This window comes from Ambystoma mexicanum, chromosome 6p (assembly GCF_040938575.1).
Source record: "Ambystoma mexicanum isolate Mex_15411 chromosome 6p, UKY_AmexF1_1, whole genome shotgun sequence".
Lineage (NCBI taxonomy): Eukaryota > Metazoa > Chordata > Amphibia > Caudata > Ambystomatidae > Ambystoma > Ambystoma mexicanum.
The window spans coordinates 1,455,832,830-1,455,853,088 of record NC_090935.1 but is presented as its reverse complement, the minus strand read 5'-3'; the positions used below and the strand labels follow the sequence as shown (position 1 = coordinate 1,455,853,088).

General features: G+C 47.4%; 1 protein-coding gene across 2 annotated transcripts in view; it reads left to right on the top strand.

Annotated features, from left to right (window-relative positions):
- Positions 1 to 20,259, top strand: part of LOC138510524 (zinc finger protein 765-like) — a 294,020-nt gene that overhangs the window by 68,319 nt on the left and 205,442 nt on the right. For both annotated transcript variants that reach the window (XM_069626240.1, XM_069626239.1), the window contains exon 2: positions 19,121 to 19,247. In XM_069626240.1, the coding sequence (XP_069482341.1) occupies positions 19,121 to 19,247 (127 nt within the window). The remainder of the gene's footprint in view (positions 1 to 19,120; positions 19,248 to 20,259) is intronic.

The following is a 20,259-nucleotide window of genomic DNA, read 5'->3' as shown; positions in this document are numbered from 1 at the left end:
CGGGGCTAGCTAGCATTTTGTTTGTAGCACCTGAGCTTCCATCCGGGGCTATATCCCCCTTAACCCACCCCTAGCAACGCCTCTGTCTTCACCCCTTCTGTTTTAGTGTCAAACACAGAAAGGGAAAGGAGCAAGGAAACATGGATTTTCTGTGCTGTTTTCCTTTAGAAGACGAGGAAACCAGCAGCATTAGGGGTAGGGCATGTGACGAATCCTGAGATGTCGTCACTTCTCCCCGAGGGCGAGCCCTTTCCCATCAGGCCAGGGAGGTGAGGCCGCTACCCGATAGTCCCCCTGGGGGTGGTACTCAGTGGGAGTATCTCATGGGAATAGACTCCCCCTCTGGGGATCAGGGAGAACATCGCAGGAGAAAGTGGTACAACACCCCTCACCCTCCACCCACTCCCTTTACCTCCGCTCAGTCCATGAGGCCCACCTTCTCATCCCTCACTTCCATACCACACACTGCCATTTATATGGTTGAGATTTAATACCCTATAGTTATTGAGACGAGGAAGAGTTGGGATGACTTAATGAAGATCTCCTTGACAGGTACGGAGACGAGGAGGAAATGCAGAGCAATGAAGAGTCCTCCTAAGAAATTGAATGAGCATTATAGCTATCATCTCTCATTCAACATAAAGATAGGAAGGACTCTCCTTTTTCTCAGACCTTCCCAAGAGGATCAGCGAGTCTGGAGGACATCCAGCGTGGAAGAGAGAGGCTGCTGCTGACCAAGGCGCGTGCACAGGAGCCGAGGCATCCCCTTTCTGGTCTGCCGTGCCTGAGCAGCCCAAGGAACTGGAAGAGCGCAGGTCCGGAACATGCGCGTAACTCCCCCATAGAGAAGCACTGCAGAACCGCTGCTGATGCTGCTGAAGTAGAACAAGAATGCGAGAAGCCAAACAAGACGTTGGAGAAAAACCGGCTGAGTCCCAGAAGGTAGATGGGCTGTCGGGATAGAGAAAAGGTGGAAGAGAATACTCAAACCCGGAGTCTGGGACCCAGATATACCCAAAGACAATGGGCCTCATTATAAGTATGTCGGTCCAGTAACAATGGTGCCGGTAAGCTACCAGCACCGTTGTTACCGAACCCGCATACTCTGCGTTCTGCGAGCTGGTGGGTGGAACGGCACCCGCTCGCAGAGCTTGGCGGTAGCACAGGCACCATTCTGCCGGTGCTACCGTCCTCCCCATTCCCACTGAGTCATATGGGACTCAGTTGGGAATAGGGAGTAATTTCTTTCAGGCGCCCGGCAATGGGGTATTACCGGGACTGCCGGTGCTGTAATTCCCCGGTAAATCCCCATTGCCGGGTGCCGAAAAAAGACTCCGGCGGCAGCTGTCCTGTTTTTACCGTCACGGCTACTGTCGAGGTCCTAATGAGGCCCAATATCTTAAGCAATTGGCCATATGATGATATCTGGCAGGAGAGTGAACCAGGTATATCGGGAACAAAATACAGAGGAGATAACAGGGTTGGATACCTGTAATTTGAGGAGGAGATCCTGACTAGCCATCTTCTTCGTGGCAGTACCGGGCAGGCGAGTGCACCACGTCTGCCCAGACAAAGCCCCAGAGAAACCCAGGTCTGGGTCCTGCACCAACAAGTTTTTATATGAGAAAGGCCAAGGGAAGGGAAGGGAAGGGAACGGAACGGAGACATTCCCCCTGGCATTTTGAACATTGATAAGAAGCCTGAGAAAGGCCTGGGGAAGGGAGTCAATCCCCTTGGTGTTGTGAACTGTGATAGTAAAAGCCAAGAGAGTGTGAGAACAAAGCCAAGAAGGGCCAGGTGAAGTGAGTCATTCCCCGGGGACTGTAAAATCTTAATCCTCATAATGGGATAGTCCAGGGAAAGGGAGTCATTCCCCCTGGCTTTGTGTGGGGAAAACACTGAGAGCCAGACATCAAGAGAAGGGAGCTATTTTCCTGGTAATTGAGTTTACACGGAAGATCAACCAGTGATCCAGGGGAAGGGAGTTCTTCCCCCTGGAGGGAAGAAATAATGAACATTTAATGCAAAGCCAGCAATCCTTGATTTTGAAGTATGGAAGTCAGGGGAAGGGACTTGTTCCCCTGGTGAGTGACTTGCAAACATAATTGTGCCGTTTAGTCCAGGAGGAGGGAGTCATTCTCCTGGCCGAAGATCATTGGTACAATTTTAGTTTAGTTATTAGTGGAAGGGACAGAGATGGGGACATTTGACACAGGACGGTGGACTCTGTTTAGTTGCAACAACATCCTGACAGATCCATTAGCACTTCTACTTGAGGCAGGAAAATCTCTCATAGATATAGGAAAAGGTACTTTTTCTCTTTATTTTGATGTTAAATAAAACTCTATAGCAAACACTATGCCACCTGTGTGTCGGTCTCCTCCTTCTGCACACTTACAGTGCTCATGGGCTTTGCAATGGTGGGGCGCAGACTTACGATGGTCATTACTTTCCACATCGGAATAATTTCTAGGGTTTTGCTATGTTAAGTCGTATCACCTTAACTCTCTCTTAATTGAAGTTTTTTTTAACTGAATATCAAGGGTTTAAGGGTTTTGTTATACTATAGGCAATTCCATGCCCAGTATCAATGGTCTTTGACCATGGACAGTGGCCATTATACATGTTCCACCAATATGTTTCTTCGGGGCCCAATAGCCATGGGCATGGCCAGTGTGCACAAACACCCATTGCCCCCTTCCTAGTTGAGATCTCTTGGGTGTAAAAATATTGTTTTGTACTCCCTTTGTCTGCAATAATTTCCCAGAAATCATTTCTGATTATACCAAATAATGCATTAGCGTAGCAATATGATGATTTCCGCGATAAAAAAAAAGCCACCAAATTTAAAAGGTTTTCCCCATCCTCACAAGCCCTCAGCATGTGTCCCCCTCCTCTTTTCTTGGTGCCACCACTCTGCTCAGTTGCTTTTTCCCCTCATTGACCCTTTGTCATTACCGCTGCCACTCTTCAGTTTGTGTGATGCACTTTCTTTTCCAATTGTGTCTTGCAACGTTGCCGCTGTAATCTTACTTGACTCCCCCCAATAAGCTAAACATGTTCTACCCATAACTGGCTCCCGAGCCCACACCCAACTGAACAACTTTACATGGTGCCCTCTTTCCTACTCCGCCACCTCAGCCTGACGTGATTGCATCGGTTTTCCTCCTCCAAATAGCATGTTGAGCACTTTTCATTTTTGTTTTCCCCTGGTATTGTCGTAGGAATCGTGCACATTAAGCAAAAAAGCTTTAATTTCTGAAACCCCTTCAGCCATTCCTGTTGCAAAGTACCATGGGAGATGTATGAGGTTTTTTGGTAAATTAATGAAACTAACTGGAAAACAGGGGGTTTTATTTGCTTAATAATTCTCATCTTTCAACAAATAATTCCTAAAATGTCAAGGCTAGGGGTGCCCATGACAAACTTCTTGTGGTTATGGGGGTATTTCATCCAATTCCATCCAGCGAGTCAAACGTTATTGGCAATCGAATTTTGGGAAAAGTCTCTGTACACAGGAGTTACCTTAACCATAATACTGAATATCAAGTAGTACATATTTTCAATTTAAAAAAGTTTGTTAAAGAGGAGTTATGGTTAGGTTTGCCTAATAGTTTTGTAAAGCATGTGCAATATGTGTCACCCAGGTATGCCTAATATAAATCTGTGAAATTGAGTGGAAATCTTTACTAAAGGAACGTTATATTCCAGTGCAAAATCTAAAAATGTCAAGAAATTCACTAGTTATGGTAAACTGCACATCCATAACTCGAACCCCCACCAATGACTGACCTGCGACAATTCAAGTTAAACAAGAAAAAAACATTAAAAAATAATATCCTGTTTTGTTATTGAACCACAATGTACAGGCTGGCGGATACATAAATATATGTTTGGCTTTTCTTTGGTGTATATGTTATGTTATTTGTGGGAGTGCAGTAGTTCTCTTGGTTTTCCATTATAGAAAGATGTATGGGCAGTATGCTGCCTTGCTGCAATGATGTGTCACAGCTTCTCACCTGGGATCAAGAAGGACTCAAAGACTGTATGTGAGCGTTTACAAGTTTTATTTGGAAATTGCATACAAGAGTAGACAAATTAAATGAATAATTGGACCCTTTGAAATAAACAAAGCCAGTATTGGCTCTCTCCTCAGTGGGTTGAATGTCTTGCCCTCAGAAATCCACTAACTTTTCTAAATGTCTCCTCCACGGGGTGTGGGTACATTGGCCTACCTGGCCTGAGAAGGGACCCAGTTGGTACATTAAAAAAACAGTTACCTGACCCCCTTCAGCGGTGCAGGCTTTTGGGTCACCCAAACTCTTCTACTTCTTGGTGTGGCCTTTACATGGTTCCATACCCCATGACTACTGATAACAAAGTTTTGTGAGGAGGCATGTTGTGGGATGTTGCTGGGCGAGCTTGAGAGCGGCCTGGCTAGGCTTCTGCCAGATTTCTATTTTCCCCACCTGTCTAAACTCGTAATAATCTCCCTGTCCCATGTTCATACCTAGTCCTACCGTCTTGTCCTGCCTAGGGTCAACCAGAACCACCTGTACCTGCTTGCTTTTACTACCTAGATGTGGCTTCTCCCTCTCTTTCCTGGTTTCTTTCCATGCAACCTGTTTTTCCTGTTTCAGCTTTCCTTTCTCCTCTTGATGATATTGTCTCAGACTCCTCTGTGTGACCTTTAATACCACCGTTGCTTCTTCCTCGTGGGGTTTTTTCTTCAACCTCTTCAGTTTCTATTTATACAGCTGATGTTACCGCCTCTGTCACTATGAGTATCTGATGGTGCCACCTCCTCTTTCTCCTGCACTCTGCTCCTCCCACTGCCTCTTGACTTTCGCTTCTCTGTCCTGTCGTTATCGTCTCCTCCTGCCAACGTCCTCCTCCTGTCGTTACCACCTCCTCTTCTACCCCCATAATTCTTACCACATGCCCATTCAATTTCTCCCCTTGGTGTTACTATCCCCTCTAGGATTACCATGTCCTGTTGACTTTCACCACCTGATGTCAGCACTGTCTACTTGACTTTTATCTGTTACCACCTGTTCATGCTCGGCACAGTTACCACCTCTCCACCCTCCATCCTTCTCTATTATGTCTCTGCTTATTTCACCACACACACCAGTCTTCTTCAAACATGAGCCATCTGTTCCTACAACCCACACTGCCCAACTGATGCTGGTTTTTTTAGCATACTTATTTTTATCAAGTGTGATTTAGTTAATTACATAACTTTCCACACAGTACACAATGTAAATTACAGACATACTACATGACAACGTATGAGGAATTTATTGATCACCTGACTAAAATACCTGAACAACTTGCTAAAACTGGGCTGATTTGTATCAGGGAGCCACACCGACAGAAGTTTGATATAGAGATTTCAGGAGCAAAATGTTCTCTAAGGAGAGACCTATGACATATTATGAATATGTCCCTGTAGCTTGTGAAAATTCTATGAAGAGGAAATATCTAAAACGGTTAAAATCCCAGAAATGGTTGATCTGCCAGAGAGCATGGCAGGTTATTATTAGCATTGTTCTAAGTAACGATAATTTTTTATTTTGCAGAAATATGCAGGGCAAGGGACAGCCCAATACATTGAATGACGGTGAGTCAGGGCAATGCTGGGAGAAGTTTTCTATACTACCTTGTGAGACAGGATAGTTAATGACTCTGAATATCAATCATGCAAACTATCTGGATGGCAGTACACCATCAATATAGAAGAGGATGATAAGGCTATTAAAGAACTTTTCCAACTCCACTGCACCTGGACCTGATGGCCTATGTTATGCCCTGATGAAACAAGATCTACGTACCTGGGTGACACATATTGCACATGCTTTACAAAACTATTAGTAAAGTCGGAAAATTACAAGCTAGCTGGCAACACAGCATTATTGTCCCCCATCTACAAACGATGGTCCAGATATCAACAGATATGATCCCTCACAATTGACTAGGCTGGCTAGGGCTATAGGATCTTGGCAATGTTTGTCGGCACTGCCAAGGTGTTTGCAAGAGTAATATTGAAAGAACTGATAGACTGGAGTGATAACTTGTCAATCCTGCCCATCGACCAGACTAGCTTTAGAAAGGGGTCATCAACTCTTACTAGCGTTACTCGTGTTAGTTACTGCAGTTGAATGGGCAACAGTCTGCTCTCATTGCCCTGTATATGTGGGGTACATAGACTTCACTGCTGCCTTCAATACAGTCAGTCATCAACTTCTATGGCGCAAATAGCATAAATGGGGCATCCAGGAGGGGCTGTTTTATATGATTTTTGCCATGCAAAAAACCACAACAGTGGTTGTCCGATTAAATCATAATGGGCTATAGAGGGATCGGCTTCCAACATTCAAGGAGTCTCAAACAGGGTTGTCTGTTTGGCCCAACCCTGTTTAACTTATACCTTTAACATCTGTTTACCTGCCAAAAATAGGTATAATGAGGCTGGGTATGCCGATGATATTGGACTGCACACCAGCAGGATTGCAAAAACAGCTTATTGCGCTACATCAATGCTCACATGATCATTTCTTCATTAGTAATACTAAGAAAATGAACATTATGGTATTTAATGGAAACACAAAAACACAGAGATGCAAATGGACTCTTGAGCAAACTAAGGATGATATAGTTCCAAGCAATAGAGTACTTGCAGTATTTATTGATAATGGTTTAAACTGGAATGATCATCTTAACTGTGTCTAGTGAACAATTAAACAATTTCTGAGTGAAATAAGGGCATGTTCCATTAGAAATTGTGGGTTTACACTGAACCCACTAATAGATATTTACAAACTTAAATGGATACCTAATATGTTATGGGGCCTGTGAGGGGTCAGTAATGCAAGGCGGACAACTGTTTGATGATTTTTCAAAGTATGCCATTGTATTCTTAAAATAAAATTAAAAAATCACTCGCTGTCCCTACTCTGAGTAATCCCCTGCCTAACCAAAGCTAGGGGAATACACTGTAATTAAGGGATACTGGGCCTCACACTGAACAACACACACACAAAAAATATGACAGTACAACATGATATGAATACCATTCAGTTTCTAAATGATCTTCTAATGTCCTCTGTAATTTCCCTTCCCCAGGATTCAAAGTCACTTCTGCAAATGTTCGACCAAATAAAGAAAATGTCTTGAATCTGTTCTTGATGTTTCAAAGTTAATTAATTAAAGTTTCACTGATAACAAATCTCTTCTTCCTGGGGGAAATATCTACTTTCCACGTCTAGCCAAAATAGCACCAATGGTAATCCTGGTCACGGTGCTTGATCACCTTTTGAGGAAGATTTGCCACAGTTGAAACGAAAATGCAACATCCACACTGTCAGCAATACATGGTTCTTGGTCAACAGCTAGTACTTCGTTAGCATTGTGAATGCTAAAAGACTGTAACTATAGTTGTCAGGATTATTTGTTAGTGTTGCTAATGTCACTTCAACAGCCACACTTCTCCATCCTTACAGTGAGAACAGTTATCTCTTGTCTCACCTTGTTTAGTCTATCCACTGACATTTATATATACCATCACGGCTTCAGTATTTTGGAACTGCCACCGCTCTTAGACAGGCTTCGAAAAGATATACTTAAAATGACTTCAACACCTTCTGGTAGGCAAGGCACTCTTTCTCTGAATATCTCCTTTCAAAAGGGGCAACCTCCTTGCCTCTCTTGTCTGTCTGCCCCAATGGTAACCTGTATTTGCCCTTTTAGACTTACTTCTCTCTCTTCTCCACAGTCTTTGGCACTACAGGTTGTATCTACTTCAAAATAGTCTTTACAGGCAGACTGTTTCCCACCCCCAGATTTACCTGTACCATTTTGCCAGTTATAAGCCTTGGTGCCACCCTCTTCGCTTCAGGTATTGTAATTTAGGCCAATTAACTGTTAGTAACCTCCGAGTACAGTTGGATTGCTTTGCCACTTCAAGAAAGGTTGATGCTGTCAATATTGGCAGACTCTTGGCTTGGGCAAAGCTTGTTTTCTGCTTCAATGATTTATACGCTTTAACTTCTCATGCAGGAAAGGTATGCCTTGTTAAAGTAGAGAATAGATACAACACATTCTTTCTTTCGAAATCATAACTAGGCACACACGACCACTCCTTGTAGTTTTCATAGTTTAAAGATGTTAAAGCTTGGTATGAAATTGTATTCCCTTGTAACATGAAGGATATAATGCAGTCCTACCTTTGGAACTACAATTAGGCACACGCGACCACTCCTTGTTATAGTCTTCAGAAGTTAAAGACTTTGGCATTGGATAAGATTAGGTATTCAGCTATGGTCTTTACAACGTTCACCATCTTTAATTGGTGACACGCAACCACTCCTTCGAATAGTATCATTTGTATAATGGTGAACAATGGATGTAAGCAGTGTTCTTTTCCGTGGCGAGTAAACAGCCTTTTCATTCACAGGTGTGTGCTACATTTTCCATTATTCAGTTACTTCAGATTTAATAGACAACTTCTACTCGCTTTAATCATATGCAAGTAAACGGGGGACTGGATAATGTTGCCGGAAATGCTTGTGCAAGGTATCAGAACGTTGAGCTTCACTCATCGGCTTCTTTAATGCTTGCTCTGCTTCTTACAACCTCGAATTCTGGCTGCTTAAGGACCAACACCCTTCCTCCGTGAAGGTGTCTCTGGTCCGGCCACACGTTTCTGGAGCCCCTCTCTCTTCTAAGACCCACAACTTGGTAATTGCTCCTCACCTTGGTCTCCAGTGCAGTTAGAACGCTGCAACCAGGGGCACATGGGTAAAGACAATTCTCCTGCTTCTGCTTCTCAACCTCTACACTTCCGAGTTTGTGTAAACAGGACCCTCTCAGAAAACACAGGTGAAATCTGGTTCAATGTTCCGGTGTCCCTCTTGTTCTCCTACTTCTGCTTGGTTTGCCAGCCTTGTGCTTTCTTTTTTCTACTACTACAGCTTGCATCCAGTTTAATTTCCAGCTCCCTGCTCTCCTTCCTCCTGCCTGCATCTGAGGGGGCCTTTAATGCCTCCCAGGTTCCCTCTGGTGCAGGCTGTTGGGCTCAATTGCCTGACTCGTGCAACTGCATGCCTCTTCAGCCCTCTTGTTCGTCCCAGTGGCATTCTGGGACTTGTCATCCCTTTCTACAAAGTTGTTTCTTCTAGCATTTGAGTTCAATTTGAGGGTAGATTTATTTTCCCTGAAATCCTAAAACGATGGACTGTTCAAACTAGTTATTATAGTAGAAGGACATTTATTTAAGACAGCATTTCTATACATCTTTTTATTATACTCTTGGCAGTAAGAAGGGTGTTTAATTTGGGATACATTTAAAGATTCTTCTGTTCTATAGATTTGCTCTGATTTAACAGATTTTGTACTCTGTTTGACAGGTTTTACATGTAGATCAGGGACATCATAATGGCAATATGCCAGTACCTGTTTTGGCAACCCAGAAAGATGTTTCCTTTCAAAGGACAAATACTGTGTCTCATCCCACGTGATCTCTGCCCCACCCTGGGCCCTGTCTCTTCCTATGTGATCCTCTTGCAGTACACCAGCCCACGGTCAGGATCAGGAAGCGTCTTCCTTTCACTGGCCATCTGGGAGGAGACTTTAGGCAGGGTTTCAGTGAGGGATCCGTAGGATTCTTGACAGGCCCAACAAAGGTGAGGGCACTGCACATCTTGCATTCCAAAATTATTTTCCCGTTCTCAAAAACCACCAGCTGAAGGTTTACTGTGCTGAATTTGGCATGATCTCATTGGACTATAATATAAGCAAACCGAGTCTATATTATTATAACATATTTTCTGCAGCATGTGGTCTGGCATGGATTCACATGCTCATGATTATTCAATGTCGTCAGGCTGGGAATCCTCGGTAAAGAAAAAATCAGTATCTGTTTTGTTTCTGATCTGTCTTTCTTAGTAGTAACCAATCACTAGTCGCTGGGTCATACTGCCCCCAGCCAATGACTGCCGTCTTCCTAAGCTCCGCCCCTGGCAGCCATCCTCAGATCTTTACCGCACGTTCAAGTGTTGGGAGTCCTCGTGCTATAGCTCTCAAGCTTTTATTGCGTTTTGCGCTTTTTCAGAGATTTTTCTCATTTTTTAGTTAAATAGAGCCTCAAGCTCCACCGTTTCTACTTCCGAACAACGGGGACCCGTTTCGGAATTTTCTACGCCCCTCAAGGGTGAAGTTTTCATCGAGTTACGCTTCTTGGAGGATTCCAGAAGTTTTCTGAGGCCTACCTCGCAGACGAGAGGAACATGGCCCAGGAGAAGGGAAGCGCGACTCCCGGCAAACTGTTCAGGAACTGCCCTGGATGCAACCTACAGAATGTGTTCAAGGAGGACGAGCATTCGAGATGCCTCTACTGCCTCCACGAGGACAAAACGCATGTGGAGAAGGACTGTGCGTTTTGCATGAACATGTTGGACCGGACTATGAGTGATCGTCGGACACATCTTGCCAACTGGCTGGAAGGCAAGAGCCCGTCAGATGAGAAGAAGAAGTCCGAGCGGTCTTCTAAGTCCTGTGAGGTCACCCTGGTGACGGGGGCCCAACAGAAGGCAAAGTACCGCGATTCTGCAGGCGCCGGGAGTGCCATCAACCACGAGCCAACGCTCTCGCTCGGGGAAGAGGAAATCCGAGAACCCAGGTAAGCTTCTGGAGAGGTCCCGGACGATCTCGAAGGAGTCAGCCGAGGGGGAGCGCAGCGGTGACCCTCCCCCCAAGGTGAAGGCTGCGAGCACGCACAAGGTGGTGAAGGCCTTGATTCATCCGGCTAAGGCCTCTATCGAGGAAGTCGCTACGGCCCTGGCGCAGCCTGTGGAGGCTACCCCAGTGGAGGCGACCTTGGGGCCTAGAGTTTCCCTGCCACCACGGAGGGTATCCTCTTTTCAGCCCATCGAGAAGACCCCCGTGAAGACCCCAGTGGAAAAAGAGGGGGGGGGCTGGTGGCCATTATGGACACGGACACAGCCTCCGAGCAGGAGCTGGTTGAAGTCTTGGAGGGCCCCGACAAGAACGTTGAGGAGGCCTGGTCCCACGGGCGGGATCCCGATGAGGAAGACGACGAGAGCGAGAGTGGCGCCGACGAGGTTCCAGTGGAGAAACCATCGCACCCGTCGTATCCTGAGCCGCTGGACAACTCGGTGGCCGTTTTGATAGCAATCCAATCCTTATGCACGGAGATAAGGACGAGGTTGCCTCTACCCCCGACGGACGACCCAGAACCGGGCCCGTCGGGAAGCCCCCCAAACAAGAGGAGGAGGATTCATCCAGCCCCGCCTTTTCAGCCCTCACGACCCTATCAGCCTTCGTCCCCAGTCCCCGGGGATGACATGGGAACGGATACGGCCACGACGGGGATGGATGATGACGGTGGTGTCGACGGGATGGATCTCCCATCACCGATTCCTCGGGCCTCCCCGCCCGATGAAATTGGCTCCTTCCACGCCATGATTGCCAGGGCATCCAAGCTTTTCCAGCTCTGCCCCGAGGAGCAGAAGAAGGAAGGCTTCCTCTACCAACGGCGCAAGGCCAAGAGGAAGACGGTCCTTGCGGTACCGCTGCTGGATGACATCTGGGACGAGGGACTTCCGCTTCTGAAGAACCCGTCCACGACGCCTGCCAAGAGGGACCGCCCACACGTTTCTGGAGCCTCTCACGAGAAGTAGTAGTACCGGGTCCCGACGCTGCCCCCTTGTGCCTGAGGGCACAGCCAACCCCTGATCTGGTCGTCTTGGCAGCGGCCAAGAAGAAAGCGGGGGGGGGGCATCGGCTTCATCTTCAACTTCCCCACCGGACGGCGAGGGAAAGAACCTGGATGCCATGGGACGACAAGTCATCTCATCGGCGAAGACGATTAAGGCGGCCAACGCCCTAGCGATATTGGCTCGCTACGACAGGGAGTTGTGGTACAAGACCGCCCCCCCTATTGGACTTCCTACCGGACGACAAGAGGGCAGAACCCCTGGCGATCTTGCAGGAAGGTGAGGTGGCGTCGGACCACGCCATAACGGTAGCCACGGACATTGCCGACACCAGTTTCCGCCAGTTGGGCAATGGCGTTTGCCTTAGATGGTGGGGGTGGCTCAAGGAAACAGATTTCCGCCAGGACATGCAAGCCAAGGTCTTGGACATGCCCTTCGACGGGAACAATCTGTTTGGAAAGACAGTGGATGAGTCACTGCAGGCCATCAAAACCGACACAGAGACGGCTCGGGCCTTGGGAGTTCTGCAGCAACGATGGCCGCCCTTTTGGAACTCCGGAGGCAAGCAAGTTGCCTCCAAAGGATTCGGCGGCGGCTCCTCGACGTACTGTCAGGCGGCCCGCTCCTTGTCGCAAGAAGCCTATAGGGGACGGGGCAAGTCAGGTGGATCTCGCCGTCGTCGCCAGGGAGGCCAAGGCGGCAAGGCTGCTTCCAAGCAAGACTGAACCAGCCGAAGCACCCCGGTGGGAGGCCGGCTGACGAAGTTCGTCAGCGTGGGGGAGTCCATCTCCACCGACCATTGGGTGCTGGATGCCCTGGCCCACGGGCATACTCTGGAATTTCTAAAGAAGTGCCCCCGAATTCCTCCCGTGGCCAGGAAGGAAAACCACGTCCCTCAACTGCTGTCATAGGTAAGGGCGATGCTGAAGAAAGGAGCCATCAAGCTCGCCCCTAAGAGGCTCTGGGGCTCCGGAGTATACTCAAGATACTTCCTCGTCAGAAAGAAGACAGGAGGATGGCATCCCATCCTGGACCTGCATCGACTAAACAGATACATCAAGGCACAGAAGTTCCAGACGGTCACCCTCCAGCACGTGCTGGGCCAGCTGGAGGAAGGTGACTTCCTATCGTTGTTGGATTTGGATGATGCGTACTTTCACATCCCCATACTAAAAGGACACTGAACGTTTCTCAGGTTTGTGGTCCAGGGACAGCGCTACCAGTTCAAGGCCCTCCCATTCAGATTGAAGTCGGCGCCCAGGGTATTCACCAATACCTAGCGCCAGTGGCGGCGCGGCTTCGCCTGCAGGGGATCCACGTCTACCCCTACCTGGACGATTGGTTCATCCGAGCAAGAACAAGGGAGCTCGCTGTCGAGCACACAGCGAACACCGTCCGGCTGCTCACGGACCTGGGATTCTCCATCAACTTCCCCAAATCCTACCTGGCTCCGTCGCAGGTCGCACCGTTTCTGGGAGCCAGGCTCAATACAGTAGCGCGATTTAAGGCCATCCTGGGCAAGGTGCAGCATCTGCTGGCCACGGACGTGGCCAGGTTGAGGGCCATCAAGTCCCTTCTCGGGATGATGTCCTCAGCCCCTGGTGCGCCTGTGCAGGCTTCGGATGTGCCCTCTGCAGGAGTTCCTCGACACCCGTTGGATGCAAGGACGGGCAGCTTTGAGGACAAAATCTCGCTCAACGAGGTATTCCGACAAGTGATTCGATGGTGGGGCACCTGCGCGCATCTCGCGGCGGGCACGGACTTTCAGACCCCCGCACACCAGGTGACGGTGACGACGGATGCCTCCCAAGAGGGGTGGGGAGCGCACACCGGAGATCTTCACGCGAGAGGCCATTGGCTCCCGGAGGAGAGAGCGCTCCACATCAACATACTGGAGCTCAGAGCGGTGTTCTGGGCCCTCAGGTCGATTCTCCCGTCCCTCAAGGGCAAGGTGGTGAGGATCTTCATCGACAACACCACCACAATGTTCTACATCCGGAAGCAGGGAGGAACAAGATCCCCAGCCCTGTCCAAGGAAGGCCAGGATCTGTGGCACTGGGCCGTTGCCCAGGGGATGTTTCTGGTACCCTTTCATCTGGCAGGAACAAACACAATCGCCGACTCGCTCAGCAGGGAGCTGCGCTCGTGCCACGAGTGGGAACTGTGGCAGGATCAAGTGGATCGACTCTTTCAATGATGGGGCAAACCCCAGATCGACCTGTTCGCGACAGCGACGAGCTCCAAGTGCCAGAGGTTCGCCAGCAGGTTTCCCCAGCCGAGGAGCATGGGCGATGCTTTTTCGTTCCCCTGGGACGGCCTGTTCCTGGATGCGTTTCCTCCGTTGCCGTTGCTACTGCAACTCGTCAACCAACTCAAGAGGTCCCGCTGCAGGATGATCCTCGTCTCACCGGCGTGGCCGAGGCAGATCTGGTTCCCGGACCTTCTGGACTTGTCAACGTCCCCACCAGTCAAACTGTCGATGGACGCAGATCTTCTCTCCAGAGAAGGTGGCGCCATCCTTCATCATGACCCAGATTCGCTGAACTTGCAGGCCTGGCTCCTGCAGCACTAGAGTTTGGAGGGTACGATATTCCGGCGGACTGCAGAGAGGTTCTTGCAAAGGCCAGGGCGTCCTCAACTCTCAAGTGGTACGGACACAAGTGGAAGAGGTTCTCTGTCTGGTGCCGTGCACAGAAGATTAACCCTCTACAGATTACAGCCCCTCAAGTGCTAGTGTACTTGCTGTCTCTGGCCAAAGCTGGACTAGCTCATGCTTCCATCAAGATACATCTGGAAGCGATTTCCCAATACACCAAAACTGCAGGACGGTCATCCCTGTGGTCTCATCACCTGGTGAAGGAGTTTATGAAAGGACTGTTCCGATTGTTCCCGCCTGTGAAGGCTCCAGCCCCAGCGTGGGAGCTCAACGTAGTACTGACGAGGCTCATAGGCCCGCCATTCGAGCCTTTGCATTTGGCTTCGTTGAAGTTCCTGTCGTGGAAGAAGTGTGGCCATCACCTCTGCATGACGCGTGGGAGAGATTCAGGCCCTATCCTGCAAGCCTCCATACTTGACTTTCCACGAGACGAGGGTGGTGCTTAGGACGCACCCCTCCTTCATGCCCAAGGTGCCGTCGGACTTCCATCTCAATGAGAACTTGGTGTTACCAGTTTTCTTCCCGTAGCCTTCGTCGCCGGCCGAGAGGACTTTGCACTCACTGGATGTAGCTAGAGCGCTGAAGTTCTACGTGGACCGCATAAAGAGTTTTTGGAAGACATCACAGCTGTTTGTGAATTTTGGACCTGTGAACCAAGGGAAGGCTCTCTCGAAGGCTTCCATTTCCAGATGGCTCTCCGGCTGCATCATGCACTGTGATCGGTTGGCAAACCGACCGTTGCCCGGCCGTCCGAGAGCCCATTCTACCAGAGCGATCGCTGCTGCCACGGCGTTCCTGTCTGGTGTGGCCCTGCTGGACATCTGCAGGGCTGCTACGTGGAGGTCGACGCACACCTTCACGAGATTCTACTACGTCGACCGGGATTCCAGGGAGGAGTCCAGAGTCGGCCATGCAGTGTTTGGCAACCTGTTCGCCTGAAGGTCGGCCTGGTGAGGAGGTAAGAGTTGCTTAATGTTGAGTTTATGTAATGCTTAATGTTGAGCCTTGCCACCTCCCGTGGTTGTGCATGTGTGTGCTGCTATGTATTCTTATATTCATGAGCATGCAAATCCATGCCAGACCCCATGCTGGAGAAGGAACAAGTTACTTACCTGTAACTGTTGTTCTCCAGAATGGGTCTGGCGTGGATTCACATGCAAACCCTCCCTACCCCTCTGCGGCTCTTCACTTGGTCATACTGCCACTTTACGTGCTACCAAATCTGAGGATGGCTGCCAGGGGCGGGGTTTAGGGAGAGTGCAGTCATTGGCTGGGGGCAGTATGACCCAGAGACCAGTGATTTGTTACTACTAAGAAAGACAGATCAGAAACGAAACTGATACTGATTTTTTTCTTTACCGAGGATTCCCAGCCTGACGACGGGGGAATATTCATGAGCATTTGAATCCATGCCAGACCCATGCTGGAGAACAATTATTTACAGGTAAGTAACTTGTTCAATATCTGGCTCTACCAAATACTCTGATGCATAAAGTACTGACTGCCTGTCTTCCTAAAATCACGAAGCATGGGAATTGTGAATACTATCCTAGCGGAGGTAGCACTTGAACAAAATCTCACTGAATTGGCTACGAAAGCCCACTCTGTGGAATACTTAATCTGCGTGCTTTCCGCCTTCTGACTGCCATCATATGTTACCATTTCCTAATAATAAGATCAGATGAGACTATTTACATCTTAAATGTAACATATTGTCAAGGATGGAAGTTATTGGCGCATGGGACAATAGGTCTATTTACAATCGAAGATGTGGAATATGACATGTCGTCTAGACAGGTTGGAAACTGTTAAACATCTGTGACTTTATTGTAAAACGGTGGAGTTCCAAAGCATGAAGTACTTCAGTGATCATCACACGCCACACTTGGATGACTATGCTAAAGAAATGATTTGGACTAGAATCATGGAGGGAAATGATTTTTAGTGACTAAGAATGAGTAGAGGTTATAGTAACTTATGCACTTTTTATGTATTGAAATTGATTTTCTTTCCTCATGCATATCTTTTTTGTATAAAAACCTATGATTTATTTCTATAGCTGTATTTCACTAAATTAAAAACATAACATACATATAAATAATGGATAAAAGTAAAATATGTAAACATACATTTAAGTTAAAATTTGACTTGTCATGTAGGATTGATATATGCTGCCACAAGTTCATAATTGCTATGATCAAAGAAGTAGATCTACCCGATAAACTACTGTGAGCGCCATAGTCTGGTAGGTCTTGCAATCTTCCCAATTCTCTGTTTCTGTGCAGCCAGTGGATCATGCTCTCTGAGTTCATTCAGTGCCAGTGTCAGATCTGTCCAGCCCACTTCTTGCTGAACCTGACAGATCGGGATGTAAAAAATAAAGGGTACCAATAAGAAAATATATGCAACCCTCAGACGTACCTGGATATTGATGCGCAACAGCTGGGGGCAACCAACCATTACACCAAAAATTAAGTTTATCCTTCTCACAAACTTGACGGTTTTTGTTACATATCACATTTCAGTAATAATGGCTTTAACGTTAAGATGTATCAATGGCTCCCGGAATGTCATGTGTGCCCTCGGTGAAGTCACTACGGTAGGTTCATTTCGTATTTAAACATTGTCTACTGGAGTTCCCCTTTGAACTTGATCAAAGTGGATTTTACTGATTGGGCACAATGTTTATTAAGAACGTATATGTGTTAATGTTTTGGGGATTCTACTGAAGATGGTAGTCCATTTTCCAATTTTGCATTGATCTGTTGGGCCTAATGTCTCATATGCCAGTGATATGGTGCCGACGCCCATAAAGCCTCTAGTATATATTAAAGGTAGCTGGATGGTATAGCCTTTAGATTAAAAGATCTGCCAGTGTAATGAATTTGGACATTTCTCAGCAGCATTGCAGAGCCAGTCTGATACACCTGGCAGATGATGATCCAGAGTTGAGATATCAGGTCGATAAATACAATTGGCCAAAAATAGCAATAATGGCGTGATTCGAATACCCGCTGCAGATCCTCGTACTTGCTTGTCATCGATGGGCTGCTGTGGCCACGGAAAGATTCCTGACCAAGTGATGACGCAGTAGTTACCTTATACAGACTGAAAGCAGTGCGGAAAAGTGTCCTTGGAGCTTGCATAACTTCAGGAAGGATGTGTCATGCCTGAGATGAGGGAGAAAGGCATTCCAGAAGATTTCCTCCAAAATGCATACACTGTAGCTTTGAATAATTTTGATATTTTTGTCAGGATGACCCAGAGGTTTGGCCTCAGGAAACATTTTGACTGCATGGGCGATATTTCAGCTGTATGTTGTTTCTTTTCTGCTTACCTGCCATTACCTTCTGGCTTCTTATCGCACATCAGAAAGATGTTTTGAGGCCGCCCATGGTGAAGTAATTGAGAAGTTAAATGTCACTGTCATTTCTGACTTAAAAAAAGATAGGGTTATGATATGTGGCCCGCTGCGTCTCCTTAGGTACTCTTGAGTATTTGTCTGAAATGCATTACCTCAGAGTTTCTTGTGAGCGAGGAAGGGAATGGATGTGAGATTATGTCCAAAATTCAGTATGGGTTATGTGTGTGTATATGGAGTGCCTCAACAGAAGTTATTCAAGGAATTGCCCAAGAAAGGGTGGGGGGAGAGAACTTTCCTTACCTCAAGAAAGTGTGTCACCCATTTTCGAGAACCTTATCCTCTGCAGGTGCCTCTGTCTGGACCAGCCTACCTGCCTCTGTCTTGAGCTGGACCTCCTTAAGTTCTGGAAACTCCTCAAGACAATCCTCTTCTCTTCCTCTTTCTCTCTCCCTATCCCTATCCCTTGCTCACCTACTTTCTCCTCTCTCCTTCCCTCCTTCGTTCTTATGCCCAACCTGTTCAGTCAGCTGGCTGGTCGTCTGGTGCACCTCCAGAGCCTCTCAGGTCCCAGGCTCCCTCGCCAGTCCTGCACTTGTCTCCGGGCCTCTTCACTCTGCCTTGCATTACTGCACTCGGAATACATTTCATGTGAATGGCACCCACTCTGCACTTAACCTTGGCCCCTGCTGGACTGGTCGCACTTGTACCCCCTCCCCCGCACTTTTGTCCGCGCACTTGCACAACCTTGAATGTACTATGCTTAGCATGTTTGTCTGTCCTGTCTTCCACTATCTCGCCTCCCTAACTTGCTGCACCTGCATCCATAGGCCCATTTATGACCAACCTTTTTGTCTTGTATGTTCCTCTCCCTCTCCCACCCCACTTCTCCCCCCACTCTGTCACACACTTTTACTAGTACAAATGCCCTTGCCTAGTGTGCTAGTTATTGCTGTTAGATCATTCGGAATCTTCAAGGCCTAAGAATGACCACGATATTCCCATGTTCCCTTCCTGCCTTGAAGCGCTTTGAAGCACTTCACTTGTGTATAAGCGCTTTACTAATAAAAAATTACAATGTCCTCTGTTCTTGATGTACACGCCACTCGAGAACTATAGGAATTAAGAAATGTTTATGAAGTGTAAAAACTAGATGGCATGTTCAAAGGACTATACATTCATTATATAGATGTGTGTGTGTTTATATTTCTTATAAAAATATCTAGGGGGAAGTGGTACTTTATTCGGATAAAGGTCTCTGTGGGTCAACCTCTGAATTGAGGTGAGGTCATGTATATGCTGTAATATTTATAGTTCTACTTATTGTTGATGCTGTTCGTAAGTGGCTTGTACAATTTGTTGTTCTAGGTTCCGTTTACCTCCCACGATCCTGCTTCATATTTTTCCGAAGAGGAGTGGAAGCTGCTACATGAATGGCAGAAGGAACTTTATAAAAATGTGATGACTGAAATTCACCAGGCTTTGATTTCTCTGGGTAAGTGTGAACTGTCTACCTTTTTAGAAAGATTATATAATCTCTAAACACGACTGGACAATTTCTCAAGTCTAACCTGAAGGTTGTGTAGGTTCATACTACTGAATGTATGTAGTTGATAACATGTGTATGAATCTTATAAAGAAACAGTATGTTGTGCCCCGGTTATCATGAACATACCTGCTTTGAAATATTGTACCAAGAATAAAAGTCAAACTCAAATGTACGTCTCGCCTCACCTCGTGCCATGGATGGAAGTGTGTGCCCACCATATCGCCATCTAGACTCAAATGCCATCTGTGACGAAGTTGTATGCAGGAGGCTTGGCAGTAGGAGTGGGAGGGATGTTCCCAGGGACAGAGGCCGGCAACTGCTCTGTGGTGCAGGCACAGGTGGAAGTATATGGGGGTCCTTAGCTTCATGTTTAGAGCAGCCCCCTGCCATAAGTGCAATACTATTGACCGAAAAACATGTGTGCAATGAAGATACAGATGTCATGAAGCAGAAGAGAACTGCTAATATCCCTGAGTGGATCTCTACCTCTAGGGAGTCCTCATTATCAACGTGGGAGGAGTAAAGTGACCACTCAAGGAGCATACCCTGGTCCTAGCTCTCAACTGTTCCCTTGGCTCGCCATAATCCAGAGGAAATCGGGAGATCTACCATGCCGAAAGTCCAAAGGGATGTACGTGTTGCTTTTATGGAGGATTGCCGGAGCTAGGGATGCTGGCACGGTTTCCAAATCCAAAATGGAGGACACACTAAGCCTGCTACCCAATACAAACCACAAGGGTACTCGGTAGTTTGTGCAAGTTCTGGCCAATCTGCAGACACGTTCATTCCTCTCACACACCTGAGCCCAGTTGCATGTCCCAGACACACCTCGCAGAGCTATTTGAGAGGAAGGCCAAGTGAAAGGCGGCACTGGTGTCATTCGGTTGAGTGCAGAGTGGTTTGTGTGGAGGACAGTGCAGATTAGAGTGTGGTGGAACTGCGAGGTGATGACGAAGCG